General features: G+C 41.7%; 1 protein-coding gene across 2 annotated transcripts in view; it reads right to left on the bottom strand.

Annotated features, from left to right (window-relative positions):
- Positions 1–4,166: 4,166 nt before the first annotated feature.
- Positions 4,167–18,537, bottom strand: part of sh3rf1 (SH3 domain containing ring finger 1) — a 30,962-nt gene continuing 16,591 nt past the window's right edge. For both annotated transcript variants that reach the window (XM_083911204.1, XM_083911203.1), the window contains exons 3-12: positions 17,368–17,643; positions 16,481–16,576; positions 14,825–15,130; positions 12,173–12,283; positions 9,914–10,041; positions 9,041–9,211; positions 8,151–8,434; positions 7,746–8,062; positions 6,963–7,309; positions 4,167–6,831 (exon numbers count right to left, since the gene is read on the bottom strand). In XM_083911204.1, coding sequence (XP_083767330.1) covers positions 6,663–6,831; positions 6,963–7,309; positions 7,746–8,062; positions 8,151–8,434; positions 9,041–9,211; positions 9,914–10,041; positions 12,173–12,283; positions 14,825–15,130; positions 16,481–16,576; positions 17,368–17,643 — 2,205 coding nt within the window. In that variant the 3' untranslated portion in view covers positions 4,167–6,662. The remainder of the gene's footprint in view (positions 6,832–6,962; positions 7,310–7,745; positions 8,063–8,150; positions 8,435–9,040; positions 9,212–9,913; positions 10,042–12,172; positions 12,284–14,824; positions 15,131–16,480; positions 16,577–17,367; positions 17,644–18,537) is intronic.

The following is an 18,537-nucleotide window of genomic DNA, read 5'->3' on the forward strand; positions in this document are numbered from 1 at the left end:
GACGCACACACACACACTGCGGGACAGACAGAGACACGTGCATGTTTACTGTAACACGTATATTCACACAAACTGTAACTGTCAGACATAAAGACTCCAGAAATGAACACTTGTGTTTCAGTTGTTGTTGTTGTTGTTGTGACCGTCATTAGCTCACGGTGAGAGACATTCGGGGTCGTTTTCTGTCTGAGGACGTCACTAGTGTTTCAGCACGGTCACGGTCACGGTCACGGCCACGGTGGTGGTTTGTTAAAGTTTATAGAGCTAGCTGTAACTCACCTTGTTTTTCCACTGTCGTTTCCCGTCGGACACAACTTGTTCCTCGGTAAATAGTTCACTGCCTGTAAAAGGACGAAGTATCAGAGGAGCACGGCCGCCGCCATGTTGGTCCTCAGTGTTGTTGCGCTGCTCGTGTTGAGCCGGTAGATGGCGCAGTGGACACGCAGCCCCGCAGGAGACTGGCGCTGTTTCTCATCCACGTTTGTTCCTTTCAGCAGCACGTTAACATTTGTCTACAACAACCTGACATTGTCTCAGTGAAAGTCACCTGTTTACTAGTCATTTAAAAAGCCCAGTCAATTTAAGAGGCCAGTAAAAACATTTATTTAAACATTATTCCCTCCTTGTATACTGTAGACCTGTGTGTTTGTTATTGACTATTTGGAAAAGGAAGCACACTCACATACAAATGACTGGAACTGCAAAGGTCATGGGCAACACTACTGAAAAATGTGTTTTTATATAACTGCTGTGGGAAGTGTTTGCTGTGCCCATTATTGTTATTTTGTACTGTTTTAGTTTAATAAATATTTCTATAATGTCTTTTCAATATGGAGGCCTACCTGCTGCAAAACGTGCGTAAGAATATTTGTATTTCACCGGAATAATTCCTGTTACCTTTTATAAGATGAGTTATGTAAAGTGACACACGGTACACTATCCCACACACTGAAATAGCTCATTGACTGTTAATTGCAGTCGTTCATTCTCCCTTTTTGTTTATGTATCATTGTTCCCCACGGAAATATATTTCACCAGAAAGCCAAACTGTCACTGTTGTAAAAGAGAAAAAAAAGTGAGTGATGTTGAGAGTGGGTGGCCTCGGCCGACACCTGGACGGTCCATCAGAGCGAGACTTTCTGCAGGATTGATTTGCTGAGATTAAATCACATTCACAACCTGTGCCGGAGTGGGCCTGTGACACCGGGCCTTAAGGTATGAATCAAATCTTTGCTGCAGCAGAAAAAAAATACAACCGCCCCTAACAGTATAATTAGATTTAAATGTGATTACTCTTTACCACAATGCTCATTAATAAACTCTATTCTGTGTGTGTCAGAGAGAGAAATAGAGCTTGATTTGTATTCAGATCACCACCCTGAACCCGAAGACATCATTCCCCTCTTTCACACCTTACTGATCTAATTATACTTTCCAACAGAACAGTATTTTGCTCTCTCAAGAATGCACACACACACACACACACACACGCACACACACACGCCAATGCAGACACAATATCCCTCTGTAAAGTATATGCACGTACACACTCAGACACACACACACAGGCACACACACACGCACACACACACACGCACGCACACACACCAATGCACACACAATATCCCTCTGTAAAGTATATGCACGTACACACTCAGACACACTATATTAACCTCATACTAGCCTGAGATTAATTAAGTATTCCTTGCCTAGTGGCTTGTGCACATATTCACAATTCAGTACTGTTTTAGAGCTGCATGACAAAAACCTTAAAGGGATAGCTACTATTCCTTTTCTTTTTTTTAAGTGGGGTTGTATAAGGTATCTATCCATAGTCAGTGTGTTACCTACAGTAGATGATGGTCGGCACGGAAACTAAGCAATGTGCTGCTGCCATCAGACATCCCTGTTTAAGTTTACGCAGGGGGAACTAAGGCTGTTATCTTTGCTCTCTTCAAAGCCACCAGACCAGAAAATTGACAAAAGCAGTTTACCTTGCAGAACATGTCGTTGCTGTTGGTTTACGCTTCCTAAATCTGTTAGTTTGTTTGTCAGCTTTGTTATTTCCTAACCCTTTAAAACACCAAACTCACACAGCAACACAAACAAACTAACCGATCGAGGCAGCAGTAGACCAGCAACTCCTGTGTTCTGTGAGGGAAAATTGCTGTTTTTGTCAGTGTGAAAATATATTGGCTTTGAAGAGAGCATAAGTAACATCAGTCACACAACAGTCCCCCCTGCGTAAACTTAAACAGTGTTGTCGGATGGCAAGGTAAAGCCGCGAAAATATTTCAAACTTAAACTGACATTGATTGTTTTAGGTCAATCCTTTTAGGTTAATTGCTCCCCCCGTCCACAGCAGTACATTGCTTAGCTCCCCTGCCTGTCCTCCTGTCTGCTTCTCCAAACTGGGGGTGTGCAGACCGCCATCTACTGTGGATGATACACTGACTTTGCACCTGATACAACCCCACTTCAAAAGATCTGGACTATCCCTTTAATGTTTTCTTAATGATCTTCCTGAGCGACTTTCTTTGATTGTGGGGGTATTTTGGAAGCTGGCACAGCTGTTTATAATTGTATGAAGGTACATCTTTTTTTCTCATTACTATAATTGAGCCATCTAAAATCCAGATAACTGGCATCTTTGAATTTGGTTCTTGTAATGAAGAGGCTACAGTTCCTTTCAACATGTATTGGTCATTATGAAATCTCTTTGAAATACCAATGCATTATTCAATCTATTCCAAGGAGCCAAGTACCTGACACCAAGTCAGTTATGTACAGTAAAGGGTTTAAGACAGACACTCCTTTCACTGGGTGACTTTAAAAGGCTGACACTCCCACACTGATGGTGAATGCAAATCAGTACCATGGTTTCTGGGATTGTCCGGTTATTAAATAGTTTTGGGGAGGGATATAATGCCTTTCAAGATTTTGTCAGATGTCATGTTCCCCTGGAGAGTATTATTTTTTTTGGAATCACCATACAAAAAATGGCAGAAAAGACATAAATATTAAATATATTACTAGTAGCGGTTAAAGAGGCTCTCACGAGGGAATGGTTATCGGGGGAGAGTCCAAACTTTTAGTGCATGGATGGACATTACAATGGACATTTACAAAATGGAGAAAAACAGCAAATGATCCATAAATTGGAATTATTTGTGCTGGGAAAACTGGGTTGAGTTTATAACAACCCTAAGGCCAGACTTTATTTTTTTCAAATCTATGATTAAATGATAATGTCAAATAACTCTTTAATTGTTTATAGTTTTCACTGTTTTTCTGAAACGGCTGACACACCGTGAGCTTAACATTATCAAGAACTTAAGACTCGTGTACTCTTTATTGCTCTTGCAACTATGAATATTGAATTTCACCTACACTCGTTGCAAACAGCTCTTCCTACATTTATTCATATGCATGTCATTCAAATACCCACCTTCCACACTAACTCACAGTTTTGCCAGGCAGTATTAGTGAGAGTGGCCAAAGAATAGGAAACAAATGAAGTAAGACAGTGATTTAAATATGAATATACATCTGCAGAATAAATGTACTCGAGCACATATGTCGGAACGACTCATTTCCATGGTAACCCATCCTCTGCAGGGGACTGTGTGCAGCACAATGACCTCTCTGGGTGCTTGTCAGTTCCCGTCAGTGTTTCCCAGCTGAACACACTGGGAAGGCTCACCTCTCTCTGCAACACTCTGCTCTGCTCTAAGTCACAGGAGACGCTCCTGTAAAGCCACAGCCGTTTACTCCCGGAGACATTAATGACCATGTGTACCGTGACTTACCCCAATAACATTTATTTAGGAACAACTGTCTTATTGCTAGTAATTTATCATGTGTGTGTATACTCAGTCAAATCTTGGGCCATTCAAGCTTTGTGTTAGGGACAAAGGGGCAAGGCGAGGACACAAGTACTCAGTGCTGTCAACAGCGATCTATGTCTGTGATGACACTTCAGCCCTGGCTGCAGGAGGTCAACATAACACAAGCCACCAGAGAAAACACAACATTACTGTATGAGACCATGAGTTAGCCAGAGAAAGATATGGAAACCATTAGCTTTTATTGTTATAGAGATTTTTACAAAATGTGCTATTCCCTCAAATACTTCAGAATGTTTTTCACATAATAGATTTGTGCCAAATAAGTTGATTTCAGTTTCACCATTTTCAGACATACAACAGACTAACTACAGACAAAAAATAAAAATAAAAATCAAGTAAGTCACCTTGGCATGAGGAGAATCTGTTAAGTTGAGTCAAGCAAACTTAGTGTAAGTTTCCATGTGTACCAATAAATGAAATATAGTTTATTTGCTGTAAGAAATGCGTCATGTTTTGAGAACTGTGTGCAGCCTTTGCATGAACGATGCGGATGAGAAGTCAGTACGATAAGATATGTTATGATAGTGCATAATTGAGTACATCTTGTGTTGGAGTAACTCTGATGTGTATATTAAAGGCTTACCAGTGAAATGAAAAGACACTCAGAGGAAAGGTTTAGCCGAGCCTGAGGTTGGTGTGGTGATTGCCAAGACAACAATGCAACTTCAGATTAATTCCACAAGTACCAATTCAGAAAGACATAAAAAGGCCCTAACAGTGATTTGTACCATCCTTTTCCACACTCTCCAAATTTCAAACAAACTACAACATATTCCAGCAGTCAGTTACACAGTGGTCCCCCTCAATTGACAACAAAACACTAAAGAAAACACACTTGAAACTATGGGTCTGATTCAGTCAGTAAATTCATGCTCAAAGTCAAATTTGGCACAATTCAGTGATTGCTTCATCTTTAAAGTGTTTAAATACTCGGACCTCAGAGGACCTGCTGAATAAGTCACATTGCATTAAATGTTGTGGGGTCCACTGAGGCAAGAGGTGTCAGTCTATAATGTTACCTAATAAGACCTTTACTTTGAAGGATTTAATTCATTTAATTGATGTATTTTAGAAAATACATTAGGAAAAGAGGACATCACATTACATGATATTTGATCTGATGAAAGAAACTGGTCTTATTTTCCCAAAGTATTCATTCTAAAACGTACCATTCTTTTTGTTTTATGTTTAACAAGCACCAACACTACGGCCAGGTCCCCTCCAATCACACAGAAATCTTACAGTAATTCAAGTCAATACAATACTTAACATTAAAAACTTTATATAGATGTAATGTACAACAAAACCCAACCCAAAAAAATAAAAAATAAAATAAATCAAGGGGGTCAAAGTGATTGATTTCAATAAAATCTTATCTTTTGTCTGTTGTTTTTGTTTCAACAGAATTACAATCTCTTCCTGTGGAGTGGTACAATGATATGTTACTTTAGGCAAACATTCTGTGCTTTAGCTAGCTGTGTTGTTATTGCCACAAGTCACATTAGGAATGAGTTTCAATGTACAAAAACTGAGAGCCTGCTGAAGAGTGAGTGTGTCATGTACGCTTAGTCCAGGTTAGTTCAATGACAGGCTCTTTAAGAGCAGCAGGTGTCAGCCTCTGTGGAATTTGTAACAAACATATGTAAATATACACCAAAAATAATCTGTTGTGCAGCGTTACTGAAATGTTATGTCACTCTTGTGATGTAGAGCTACGTCTGGGTTTGGCTGTTGCCGAGGGGGTTAGGAGAGAAGCTACTCTGGTCAGTAAATACAAAGAAGGTATAAAATAAGCAAAGTCTGTCTTGGAGTGTGTTTTCAGCATATTAAAAAGGCATAACCAAACAGTCCTGCAACACATCTAACACCACTTTTTCTCCTGTAGGAGGCTCTGCTAATCACATGCAAATATTTGATCTCTGCAGGTAACAGTTCTTAGCACTTCAGCCTCAGCCACAAGGGGAAAAACTGAAGGCCTGTGAATGGCCCACAAATATTTTGTGACGTGCAATATTCACATAGCTGTGAATTGTAGCTCGGATGTGCAATACGGCAGATATCTCTTATGATCCTCAGGTTTAGGTAATGCCTTTAGAGCTGGGGAAGTATCCTTTTTTTCTTCTATACAGCACATGTGATGATGACAATGCTGATTTGTTCTAGTCTGGTACATCTGATATACCTACTCCAATCTGCTGACAGTCTGAAATAACAGTAAACCAGCAGTCAGAGGGCAGAAAGTATAACTGTATAAGGCATGTGCCAGCTTAACCCCTTACTTAATGTGTTGCACTACAAAAAGGCCAATCTATGAAATAAGTTAAAGTGTGTAACATATCTATATCAACAGCTCATACTGGTTGTTTTAGGACTAATCATCTGTGTCCTTATGTACAATAAAGTGAGGAACAGTACAAGGCACACATTTAACAGCTGAATTGTTACAAAGATATAAATAACCAACAAAAAGGAAAAGTTCATGAGTAGTGTGCTCTCTAACTCTGTCCCGCTGTGCTTTCAATGACAACAACATTTTCAGTTCCTCTTCTGCAGCTCTCTTTTATGTGCCACAAGCATTGTTTTTTAGTGGCCAATAAAGTGTCAATATGACGGTCCTGTCCCAGCGACCTTGTGAGCGCTGATCCGTTTGGTTCACATGTTGAGACGCTGTAGCGAGGCTAGCAGCAGTCAGCTGGGTCATGGTGGTGATTGGTGGCCGTGGTTTACTGTTGTGTGTGTGTGTGTGTGTGTGTATTAGATGCTGTCTACAAAGCTGCCAGGGAACAGTCCGGTCCTGCCGTTCCTCTGCAGTGTGCCTTTGAACCAGCCGTCTTCCCTCTTCCTGTGTACAAACACAATGTCGCCCTCCTTAAGTTCCAGCTCAGCCTCGCTCTGGGGAGGATATGATACCACCACTCTGTACCTGGGGAGGAAAGCCAGAGGCACAGTCAGTGAATGATACATGCTGCAACAATGACAAGTCATACCTGTAATATAGTGTTACACTTTCTATAAACAGGACGGAGCAGGATAGTCCCAACTCTATGAATGTACCTCTCACATATGATGGGCCGTGCGTCGTGCTGTTGAGATATGAGAGAGGAGCACGGCTGGCGAGGAGGAGGAGCAATGGGTGCACATCCATCAAGGGGGCTGCTCTTTCGATGGGAGGACTCTGGGACTGAGGAGGATGAAAAGGCAGAAGCGACAGCAGCAGCAGCAGGTTCTGGCTCGAGGCAGCTGCCAGAGCCGGAGGGAGGGGAGGTGTCAGGGCCCACAGCGCCATGTAGCACCTCTCCAGCAGCAGCTTGTTCCGCCTCAAGGGTAGGTGAGGAGGGTGGTGAAGGACGAGACTTCTTCTTATTGGAGGACAACATCTTCAGAAGACTTTTCTTTTCTCTCTGCAGCAACAACCGCAACCGCATAATTTGTTTGTTAGAGAACTGCAACGGCTCCTGAGGCATAAGTAATTTTCACAAGCCGCAGACAGGTACATTCAAGTGCCTGGAACTGGCTGTTTCTTTACCACTGACACACACAAATGTGGTAGGACTAAGTCCTATTTTTATCACAGAGCCACTGTATGTTTCAAAAAATAGAACAAACGACAGAAACAAACTGCATAATAACAACAACATCTCAGAAATCTCAGACACTCCCGACCACTACAAAGTATTTCAATCATCTGGTAAGTTAGTCAAATATACGACAACTGAAGACAAATTCTCTACGATAAAACATGCAGACAACTTCTGCAAATAGCAGCATTAAATTATACAGATAAAGATACTTTTAATTAAGCAAATGAAAGCTCTGAAAGATTTAGACATGTCTAACCTTGACGTCCTTGTCCAGTCTGCAAGCGAGTGCTGTGCTGTTAGATGTTGAATTGAGAGCAGAGCTGTTCCCAGAGCCGGGGACCGTGAGGACAGCTACAGGTCTCAAAGCATCACCCTCCAAGGATGCAGCGCTGACATTGGGTGGGGTCAGAGACGCAGCGGCACAGCCCATTGCCACTCCCGCCCGAGTACAGCATTGGGTGGGATTGGAGGAAGGCTGCGGGCACACTGTAAGGTGTGGGAGATAGGTCACCGGTGTTGCAGACTGGATGGGTGTCACAGCCGCTGTGGGCCGGTCCTGATTGTGACATGCAGCTGCAATTTGGATATAAAAACACATTCAAAACCACTTTCATACAAAAAGCCAACATTCAGAATCCATTTTCCTCCCCAGTGGATTTACCTGTCCTGGCTGCATTGCGAGCCTGATTCACAGTCATCTGGGAGCTGACATGCAGCGGGACTTTTGGCTGTTGACCTGTAGCGGTTTGAGCTGCTGTTACCACGGATGCAGGTTGGGAGCTGGCAGGTACAGCGCTGGAGCACACAGTGAGGGGTTTGTTGAAATCAGGACCTGGAACAATGGCCCCAAGGGCTACAGAAGAGGGGCTGACGATGGTGACCCCTCTGCCAGCCTGAGTGCAAAGACTCATGGCCACTTTGGGCTGGGTGCTCCCTGATGCTGTCCTGAAGAGAGACGGCATAAGGGTGAGTTACAATGTCTGACTGACGGGATGTTTTTAACCCTAGAACACCATTGCCAGGTGGTTTTCACCTGAGCAAATAAATGTATGCGATTTTCAATATGTTGCGTTTAACTGAGTGTCATGGGTCTCTGGGTAGCTTCAGCATTGTCTTTGAAATCTTTGATGGCATGGTTGTTTTCACCCAGCAATAGTGATAGAAGGTGAAGTAGGTTTTTGGTGGATTCTACCCAGGGAAAGTGTTATTTGTGTGCCAAGGACACTGAGCCTTCACCAGAAATGGATGGACCAAAAACAAGTTTCCATCTTCATTATTTATTTTTTTATTTTCAGGAATTTTTTGTTCCCAAATTCCTAATTTTCCAGTAATTTTGGAGCATCTTTATATTGTCCACTCATTAGCATCATGAGTGGACAATATAAAGATTTTTCATTTAGTTAGAAATGACACAGTTTAAATTAAAATGACACTACTCATATATGTCATGTATTGTGATGTTTTGATATATTTTGATGACAAGTACTTTTTATTGGGTGTATTATCTCTGGGAAAAATGTGACAGTGTACAGTGTGTAATGAATGACTGACCTGCTGACTGGGCTCATGTAGTTTCCAGGGAAGACTCCAATCTTGCCAGTGTGCATGGAAGTGCCCTTGAACCAGCCATCCTGACAGCGTTCCAGCACCAGAAACATCTCTCCCTTCCTCAGTTCCAGCTCATCCTCCTTACGGGGAGTATAGGGGAACATAGCCACATAGCTAGACCCGCAAGAAAAAGTAAACAGATGAAGAGTTTAACAAATACACAACAGGGGGCTATTATGGAGGTTTTTCCTCCCGTATGGAAGTAAAAGCAGTTTAACACTTTGGACAGCATGCCATTTTTTCTGGATTTAACCCGCTTTCTAGCTGTACATCTGTCATCATCTACTCTGAGAACCTCCAGCAAAGACGGTGCCCTCTGACCCGGAGAGAATCAGCACTGGAGGATAAAACAATTTGCGGGTCAGGCAGCCAAGAAGATGGAGTCTCAGCTGGGATGTTTTCAGTCTGAATTCAATCTTGCCAGGGGAAGAGAACATAAATGCCTCAGAGTCTGACATGCATGCACAGGCAGACACAGACGGCGGCAGAATAGCAGGCAGGGGTGGATCTAATTCTTAGCAGGTGTATGGTGTCTTGGAGGAGTAATGAGGGTAAAGGTGAGGGGGTCAAAAGTCAGGGGTGACATTATAGGATTCTTCAATGAGACCCAGGAGACTGTCACCCACAGGTTTTGACCCTGTCACCTGTGCACATGCTCACACTTTGCGGCCTCACACTGACAGCTGAGGGGGTCACAGACAGAACTGAGCATGTCCATTAAGGCCCTGGGCCATTGGTGCACAAACCGCTTCTGACATTTCACTGCACATTTAAGAAGACTGCATATTTTTGTGTGGGACTGTTTTTATAACTCACACTGTGGGTCTTTGTCTCCCACTTTGGTCGCTTATGCTGGGGGAGGGTCTCTGACCGGCAGCCAGTGAATATGCTGCTCCATCAACGGAGGACTGTGGGGGAGGAGGTGGAGGTGGTGGGAGAGCATCCTGTAAAAATAAAAAGAACAAAAAATAATATTAGATAGTTGGATAGTATCAAGATTTAATTACAATTCATCATTTATTTCCTCTCAGTATGACGCAGAAAGACAAAAACAAGTAACATGAGCCGGAAAAACACATAGTGTGGGTGGAGAAACCAGTTTGTTTATGAGTAACAAAGAGGGAAAGAGAATGAGAGATCATCTGTCATCTGGGATATTCCCTCCGGTTTGCCGATACTCAGGGAGAGTCTAGTTTGGCAGACACTATACCCTTGTCCCAGACTTCCCCTTGGAACTGAGAATCTCCCATTCTGCTTGTTTGTTTGTTGCTAGGAGACCACATAGCTTGATGTTAAATCCATTTGCAGCATTTAATTGGTACCATATGAACTGAAAAACATGCCTGTCGACACACTTCAGAGCAACCCTCAAACCTAGCATGAGTGGATTCATCTTGACTCACTTGTTTTCCCTTGTTGAGCGCCTGTAATGTCAAAAGAGACTTTTGACTAGAGGCTAATGATCTCATCATGCTTTTAGAAGAGCCCTAAAAGCTCTGTTTGTGTATTTTGTGTGCACCTAGATTACAAAATACAATCTGCTATGTCAACATAAAGGACACAAAAACAACATAACACTACACACACGGTTAGAAATTGTGAAAAACAGAAAGCCTGAATGAGTGAACAGTGTGTCAGCTCTTATTCCTTAGAGCAAGATGAGTCTTTCCAAGCTCAACGTTGCCAGCACTGAGCAGCAGAGTAATAGCTTCCATGACACAATGGTGGTGGAGAGAGGCACTCAGACGACCCTATGGTATGTGTATAGGCCTGTGTGTGTGTGTGAATGTGCATTTTGGTTCACTGCTGACGCTTCAGCTGAGATAATTAGGTTGCCCGCAGGCTAGAGAAATCATCTGTACAAAAACATCATGTAGGGTTCCCAAGTGAAGCGGAGAGCTCAACCTTTTGTGTACACATTCCTGCTTATTCAGAAACTCCACATGCCAGAGCATACACATAGACAGACAGGAAGTGTGCGTGCTGTTTTGTGTGGGCTGGAGGGATTTCTTGACATTTTTAGTTGTACTTATTTTTTTCTCCTGAACCGAAACATGTTGAGAAGTTCATTTCTGCTAGAAGAAAGGTTCCTCCATGTTGCATTCTCTATGGGTTTTGTTGACACATTGTAAAATAATAAAGCTGCTGTATCTTATTACAGAATCCAGAACACGGTTTCACAGCTGCACAGTCTAAAGTAACTTTGTTGCTTGTTAGCAGCTGATGGGAAGTGGCTTGAGGCAGTTCTTCTCATCTAAACAAACTTATCTTCTCAGGGGAAAGCAACAGTTTTGAAGGAAACATTTCTATGCACATTGATTAATTCAAGCCAGTGTTTACAGATACATTTATATTGTATACTTTCATTCCATTTTATGAGAACATGTTCAAAACTTATATTTTATTTCTGCCACACATTATATTATATGCAAGTTTGAAGTGTCGGATTAAAACAAGTGTATTAAACATCCCATATTTCCATGTCTTTTTGATTATAAAAGCAGGCCGAGGTGCTATATAAATACTGTGAAAGTCTTAAAAACAACAGACAAATGCACACTGCCCGCATTCAGAAACTGTGCCTTTAAACGAGCCGTCAGAACTTCTGTACGGTTGTGATGTCACAACTATACTATACTGGCTGAAATGACGGCGCAGAGACGCAGGTGCAGACAACCCCGCAAACAATGATCAATGAGAGCAGACTGGGCTTTTTAATAGTATGAGAAAAATAATGTTTTTTTTTTTAATAATAAAGCATGTAAAACCCAAAGGTATGTAGCAATTATGGATCTGAAAGATAAACTTTAAATGGATACAAACAAATGAGTCAATCTTCTAAAGTAATGTGCAAATTGTATTGACTCTTTGTACAAAAAATTTGTAGCTAGAACTTGAATGTATTTCCTCTGGCTAGAGCCACTGTAAGATGCCATATATTTATTTAATCTGTTTAGTACCGTATTCCAAAAATGGCCACATACTAATTTTGAATCCATTTCTCCGCTAATGTTAGCTTTTTTTGTTGTGTCTTTTTGTTGCTCTGGCCTGGTGTGTGCAAGTGATTCCACCTACCACAGCGATGGATGTGTAGCTCGTCTCCGAGGGAAATGTGAAGACTGTTGCTGTAGTAACAGGACTACTAGGGGGTGGGGTCACGATTAGTCCAGTTGTGCAAATGTGTACCTGTCAACAGAAGGGAGATGTGGAACATCAAATATACCATAATGAATGCAATGTGTAGGACACGCTCCACTCACACATGAAGGATAAAATGTATTTAAGTTAACACCACATTCTTGTAATCAGTCTTATTCATCAGATGCATTCATTCATCATCATATAGGAAGATAACACACCACAAAACTATCTTCCACTCTCCTGTCACATTGTACGTAACAGAACATTAATGCACACACAATTGGGATTGTATCCTGGTGACTTTGCCACAACCACAACGGTGGTCTGATGATCTAATTGGCCAAAGAAAAACCAGGTGACCACCCAGCAGGACATGTCATTGGGCATGTAAATAGAGGAAGCTTCTCCGTCCAGTCACCCACGTGAGTCACTGTGGTGTCCTAGTAACAAGGCCACACTGTTGGACACACAATATCTCCCTGTAGCCTGTGGTCTCTCTCCATGCATGACTGCTCCAGACAGAGGTGAACCTTTCCGAAAGCAGATTCAATCTTCACTGCTTCCTTATCTATTGTTCACTGGGTGTAACAGTGTGCTCAGAGGTGACACTGTCAGTGAAATGGCAGCACGGGAACACGTAAATAACACTAAAATACAGGGCATGAATGCTATGCTCATTCAAATAAATACACTGCCTTCAGAACTGAGGAAGAATATCATCAATAGCCTGTTTTCAATGTGCTCCATTCTACAAATACACAAGACACAATGTGTTAATTTCCAAGACTGACTACTCAGAACCCTGGGCAACTGGGGCTTATCTTTGTTGTTTTTTTGCCTGGGTGTTAGAAGGAGAGAAGATGAGTAGTGGTGAAGGGGGTAAGAGGAGAGGAAAGATGCTGTGCATGCAGTGTCTGAAGAGTCTCTATTGTGTTTTTATTAAACACAGTGATGTGTAAATCAGAAGCATTGTTAGCACTGTTGTCACTGGGGAGGATCAGTTCACAGGCGCAAATATAATTTATTACATTCCCAAAGTATTGTGATAATGATGAGTCTGGAGTCATTAAAAAACGGATTTCACCTTCCGCATGGATAAAAGGCTTTGATGATACATAAATCATATCAACATGAAAGCTTTTGGTTTGAGAAAAAAAAAACCTCAAGATCCACTTTACTGTAGACAAGCACTCTCCTTGTCTCCCTCTCAGAAAGATGCACATGAAAACACACAAATACACAACCACACACAATGAACAAATAATGACCGAGCTTAATAGGGAGTTTTGGAACAGAACATTTCAGAAGGTCTACAGTATCCTGACAGCACAGACAGGACATTTGAGAGAGAAAAAGCAAACAAACAGACAGAAAAAACAAAACAAAATTAGCTACAAGCTCCCAGAACCTCAAAACAATACAGATGCTGGTGTCTACAATATGACATCTGTCCCTGAATATTGTCAAACCACTGGCCCTTAAAAACGGTTGGTATATTGTTACAAAGAAAACCCTGCTTCTATGTGATCAAGCCAGCGAATGTTTAAAATAATAAGACAACAATTTTGAAATCCTGAGATAGATCACCTTCTTCTGATTAGACATGCTTGTTCTCAAACGTGTGATAACACTGAAATAATCATTAGCAATTAACTCATCAATGTTTAATAGTTCAAAATCATATAATGAGAAACACCTAGTTGATGAATGTCATACACTGTACACTTCGAGTCATAGAGCACTTCAGACTAAGACAAATCGGCATGGCACTAGCAAATCTGCTTGCCTGTTGTTTCTAGCATCAAGTCAAAGTCAATGCGGCTGGCAACCATAAAGCAGCTGCAAGTTCCTGTCATGTCGGAATTGGTGTGGAAACCTTGAGGGCTGAGCTGAAGTCCTTTTTGCGGACGAGGGGAGTCACGCATCCATGATTTCAAACGCTTGGATGGAGCAATGGCCTGTTTGGTATGACGGGGAAAAGGGAAGTCAACCTAATTGCTGACAGAAGGAGCCTTTGAACAGCAACAAACATCTTGTGAAAACAAAAAGAGCTGTAACCAGACTTGTGTTTCCAGTTGCATGATCGTGCCTTTTATTCTCTCTTTTTTTTTTTTTTTTTTTTTACAGTTTTGTAATTAAATACCACTGAACAGGATATGGACAAATCAGCTAGTGCAGAGAGTCCTCTCATCCAGGACACTGGATTAAAGAATGCCACAAAGTGTTACTCTAAATGAGGGTGCATAATAATGTTGTAGTGTTGTACATTTCTCCATTTTGTGTTTTAGGGCCACATCCTTATGAACCCAAAACATTAGGGTAAAGACAACATCCTATAAAAGGCTAAATATTTGGTATGTTTTTTATGCTCTACTATACAGTATATGTGTACTCTTTCCTTACATTGCAATGCAACTGCTGCATAACATCTTCCCTCGGGATAAATATAGTTCTATTCTTATCTTATCATAAAATGCAATTATTCTCATATTGCACTCTTCTGTTTTCAGTTAACACATTGGGTGAAACTTATAGAGAAGGACTTGCAATGCAGCAGCCGCTGTCCTTTCCTATGGCCTATCTTACCTGTGAAGGTGCGCTGCAGGAAAGCCCCCCACTGATCTCTCCAATTCGAGCAGCTGCTGTGGGGTTGCTGGAGCTGATGAGGACGGGTCCGCTGATCTCCATGGAGTGGCGCTGGGGGGGAGGAGCTAGCATGGGTTTGTGGGACATGGTGAGAGAGGTGAAGGAATGTCGCTTCTTGCTGTTCTTCTTCTCCCCTGCACGCTGGGCTCCATTGCTCTGGGGCCCCGAGGAGGCCCCCTCACCAGAGTCTCCACTGGAGTCTGACGGCTTGTCCAACTCTATAAGCTGACGAGCTGCTGAGTTGAACTGTGAGAGGGGAAGAGAGGCAGGGGGCAATGAAGAGAAAGTAGTAAGGTGGAAATAACCTATAGAGTTGAAGGTGTGATGGAGCTAGGAGTATTTAAGTGATCACAAAAACTGTCACTCTCTATAATAAAGTTGTCTTGGAAGCCCTCCATCTTAATCTAGCAGAAGGATCTATCTTATATTAGTCTGAGGGAGCTGATGCTTCTGAGGGCCTTTCAGGCCTTGTAATGGGCACCTGTTGGGTGAAAATCAAAAGAAGGAACACTTAAAAGGTTTCAGTTAATCAGAGGGTGCTCTCACTTGCTGTCACGCATTGCCTCAAGCAGCTCCCTCTACTTAGAACATAAAAGCAAAGTATTTCACACCAGTCCAAACGACCGCCTGTGCACGTTCATCAATGACATGTCAGCACATTAAGATAGACAAGCAGGAGAACAAAGTGCCAGGTAAAGAACCGTAACCTCATTTAATTTAAGACCATCTCTAACAGCAAGTGTAGATTATTATACGTAAACAACTGAAAAGGCAAGAAAAGCTTCTAAAACAATAAAAACACTATGACCTAGATATTCACTGGCTGTGCACCACCAATATAACAGTTTGTGATGGCACTGCATTTGTTTATTAAACTCTGAACATGACAGCATACTATCTAGTAAGAGGAGAACAACATACTATATCATACTCTGCTACAGTGGCCCCTGCTGTGTGAAAACAAAACAATGTATAGCTTTGAACACGGTCTGCATTCTGTTCCTGCAAAACCCTCACACAGCGTATAAAAAAATGAATATAAAAAGGATAGACTACAGATGAAGAAAACTGTCACAGCTTTAAAAAAAAAAAAATTCTCTACCACAGACTAACCTAAAACACACTTCAATCGATGCTTCAATCCAGTACCTTATTTGATACTGAAACATCATTCTGAGATTCTTTCATTGTGCAGAACATGTTTTGATATTTGACATATATTCTACTGCCTGTTTACAATATTTATGAATATAGAAAGCACACTGCTATTGACAGATTTTAAGTGAAAAATGAAATCATCTTTAAAGGACAAGGATTTGCTTAATTCTGTCTGGCTTAAACCTAAAGCTTTTTAAGTGAGACCTGTGGTGCTGAGACAGGGAGAGGCTGACGGTCTGAATCTTCAAAGACATGTTTAGTGGTTCTATGAAACATATGAGCATTTCAAAAGGAAGAGAAGTAACAGACATTTTGCAAGATTATATGGAAAGAAGACTACGTTCAAAGGATCTTGGCACATTGCTGATCTTCATGGGGCACTTATTCCACTAATGATTGAAATTTTGATCTATTAAAGAATCTAGTTAATTTTCTTACCTCAACATATGAGATGGGGAAAATTCCAATTTTATCTCCCAGCATTCCCTCTGCCCAGTTTTCATCCACTCTGCGGATCACAGTCAGGATATCATCCTGAAATTCAAGACAGGAGGTTGCATGAGGAAGAACCTAATTAAGGATGCTGCTAACAAAAAGAGTTTCTCATCCTTGAGGAACAAACGCCGAACAGAATTAATGAGGCAGGGACAATGTTTTATTAAAAGGACATGCCCAAGGGTAAAAATTCTTAAGTGTAAGGTTTGGAAAAATACTTAGTAAGCTTGTTTCTGTTTTTGCTCATGTGGCATATAAACAACTGATGACAGCATAAAAAACAAAAACAAAGTATGACCCAAACAGCTCGACAGATATAACCACTCAATTACTGTAGTTAAGTTGTCCTTGCTCTGTGTGGCATTCATTCTATCCAACCTAATTACAGTTGTTCATCAAGAACGTCTGGCTCAAAATCTAAACCATTTCCCCAGGCATTATAGTTAACAGCCCTTACATTGAGACACACACACACACACACACACACACACACACACACACACACACACACACACACACACACACACACACACACACACACACACACACACACACACACACACACACACACACACACACACACACACACACACACACACACACACACACACACACACACACACACACACACACACACACACACACACACACACACACACACACACACACACACACACACACACACACACACACACACACACACACACACACACACACACACACACACACACACACACACACACACACACACACACACACACACACACTTTTGTTTTACTACAGTGACCACGTGGCAGAACGGTGGGTGTTGCAATGCTACTGTGTCTCACCTTGGAAAAGGGCAGGCAGTCCTTGTCTGCCTCCTTGTCTTTGAGCTCAAAGTCATAGAGAGCTTTGCACTGAGGTGGTGGTTGTGGAAGCGGCTTAATGACCTGGACAAAGTTGGTGGGGAAGAAGCCATGGACTCCACCCATCTCCCCGTGGTACCAGTTCTCGTCCACTTGCCGGCGCAGGATGATAATGTCACCCTTGCTGAACTTGAGGTCTCCTGGTTCCTTGCCATCATAGTTGTAGAGTGCCTTGGCACAAGGGAGCTGGGGAACACCCTACAAACAGAGAAAAACAGGGTTACACTGTATTCCAATTCTGGACTATGCACTCATTCTAACCATCAGTTTGTAGAGGATTCACATTGGAAATGGGGACAAAATGAAGTGTATTTGATGCACATACTTTTTTTAAACAAAATAAAGTAAACGATCGTTTAAAAAAAATTGCAGTGGTGGAAAGATATCGCTGTGAAAATAGAAAAAAACAATGCAAAAATAATACAAATAAAGTAAAAAATTATTAAAATATATTTGTCTCAAAAAATAAACCATGACAACTTTGTAAAAAGATGTAACTTTCTCTTTGTGAAGTAAGTCCAGGCTTAGTTAAAGGATTCGTACAAAATGAATCACAAATTGAATGTACATTTTTTTTCAGACCTACAGTTGTGCTTGAGAACAGTGATACGGAAGATATTCAAGCTAAGACCTAAAGAGGCAGTGTAAGTGTAAGCAGGCTCTAACCTAGGCTCTCAAATGAAACAGTGTATGCTTTTGGACACCACAAACAAAAAAGAAATGTTAGAGTGTATGCTTTTACAGCTACAGTATAAACTGTCCTGTTTGTTCACTTAAAGTGATACTGTTACTAGCTGAGACTAGCCTTGAGAAGGCCCAGGGCTCTGTCCCTTTATCTTGCAGAGGAAGGTTTTGTATCTCAGCCTGCTAGCCTGGAGTCCTGAAAGGCCCATTCAGGGAATGACAATCCGGGGAAAGAGGAACAGCGAATAGGGGGGAGTAGCAGGATAGAGAAGCATCAATGTTCTCCATTCAGGGTGGGTGTCCATAAGGAAGGCTTCAGTCCAAACCAACCCCCCACCATTTATCCCACTGCTGTTAGACATTGCTCAGAATTACAAACTCTAACTGACCGGATATCTACCACTGAAC

This window comes from Echiichthys vipera, assembly GCF_963691815.1.
Source record: "Echiichthys vipera genome assembly, chromosome: 3".
Classification (NCBI taxonomy): Eukaryota; Metazoa; Chordata; class Actinopteri; order Perciformes; family Trachinidae; genus Echiichthys; species Echiichthys vipera.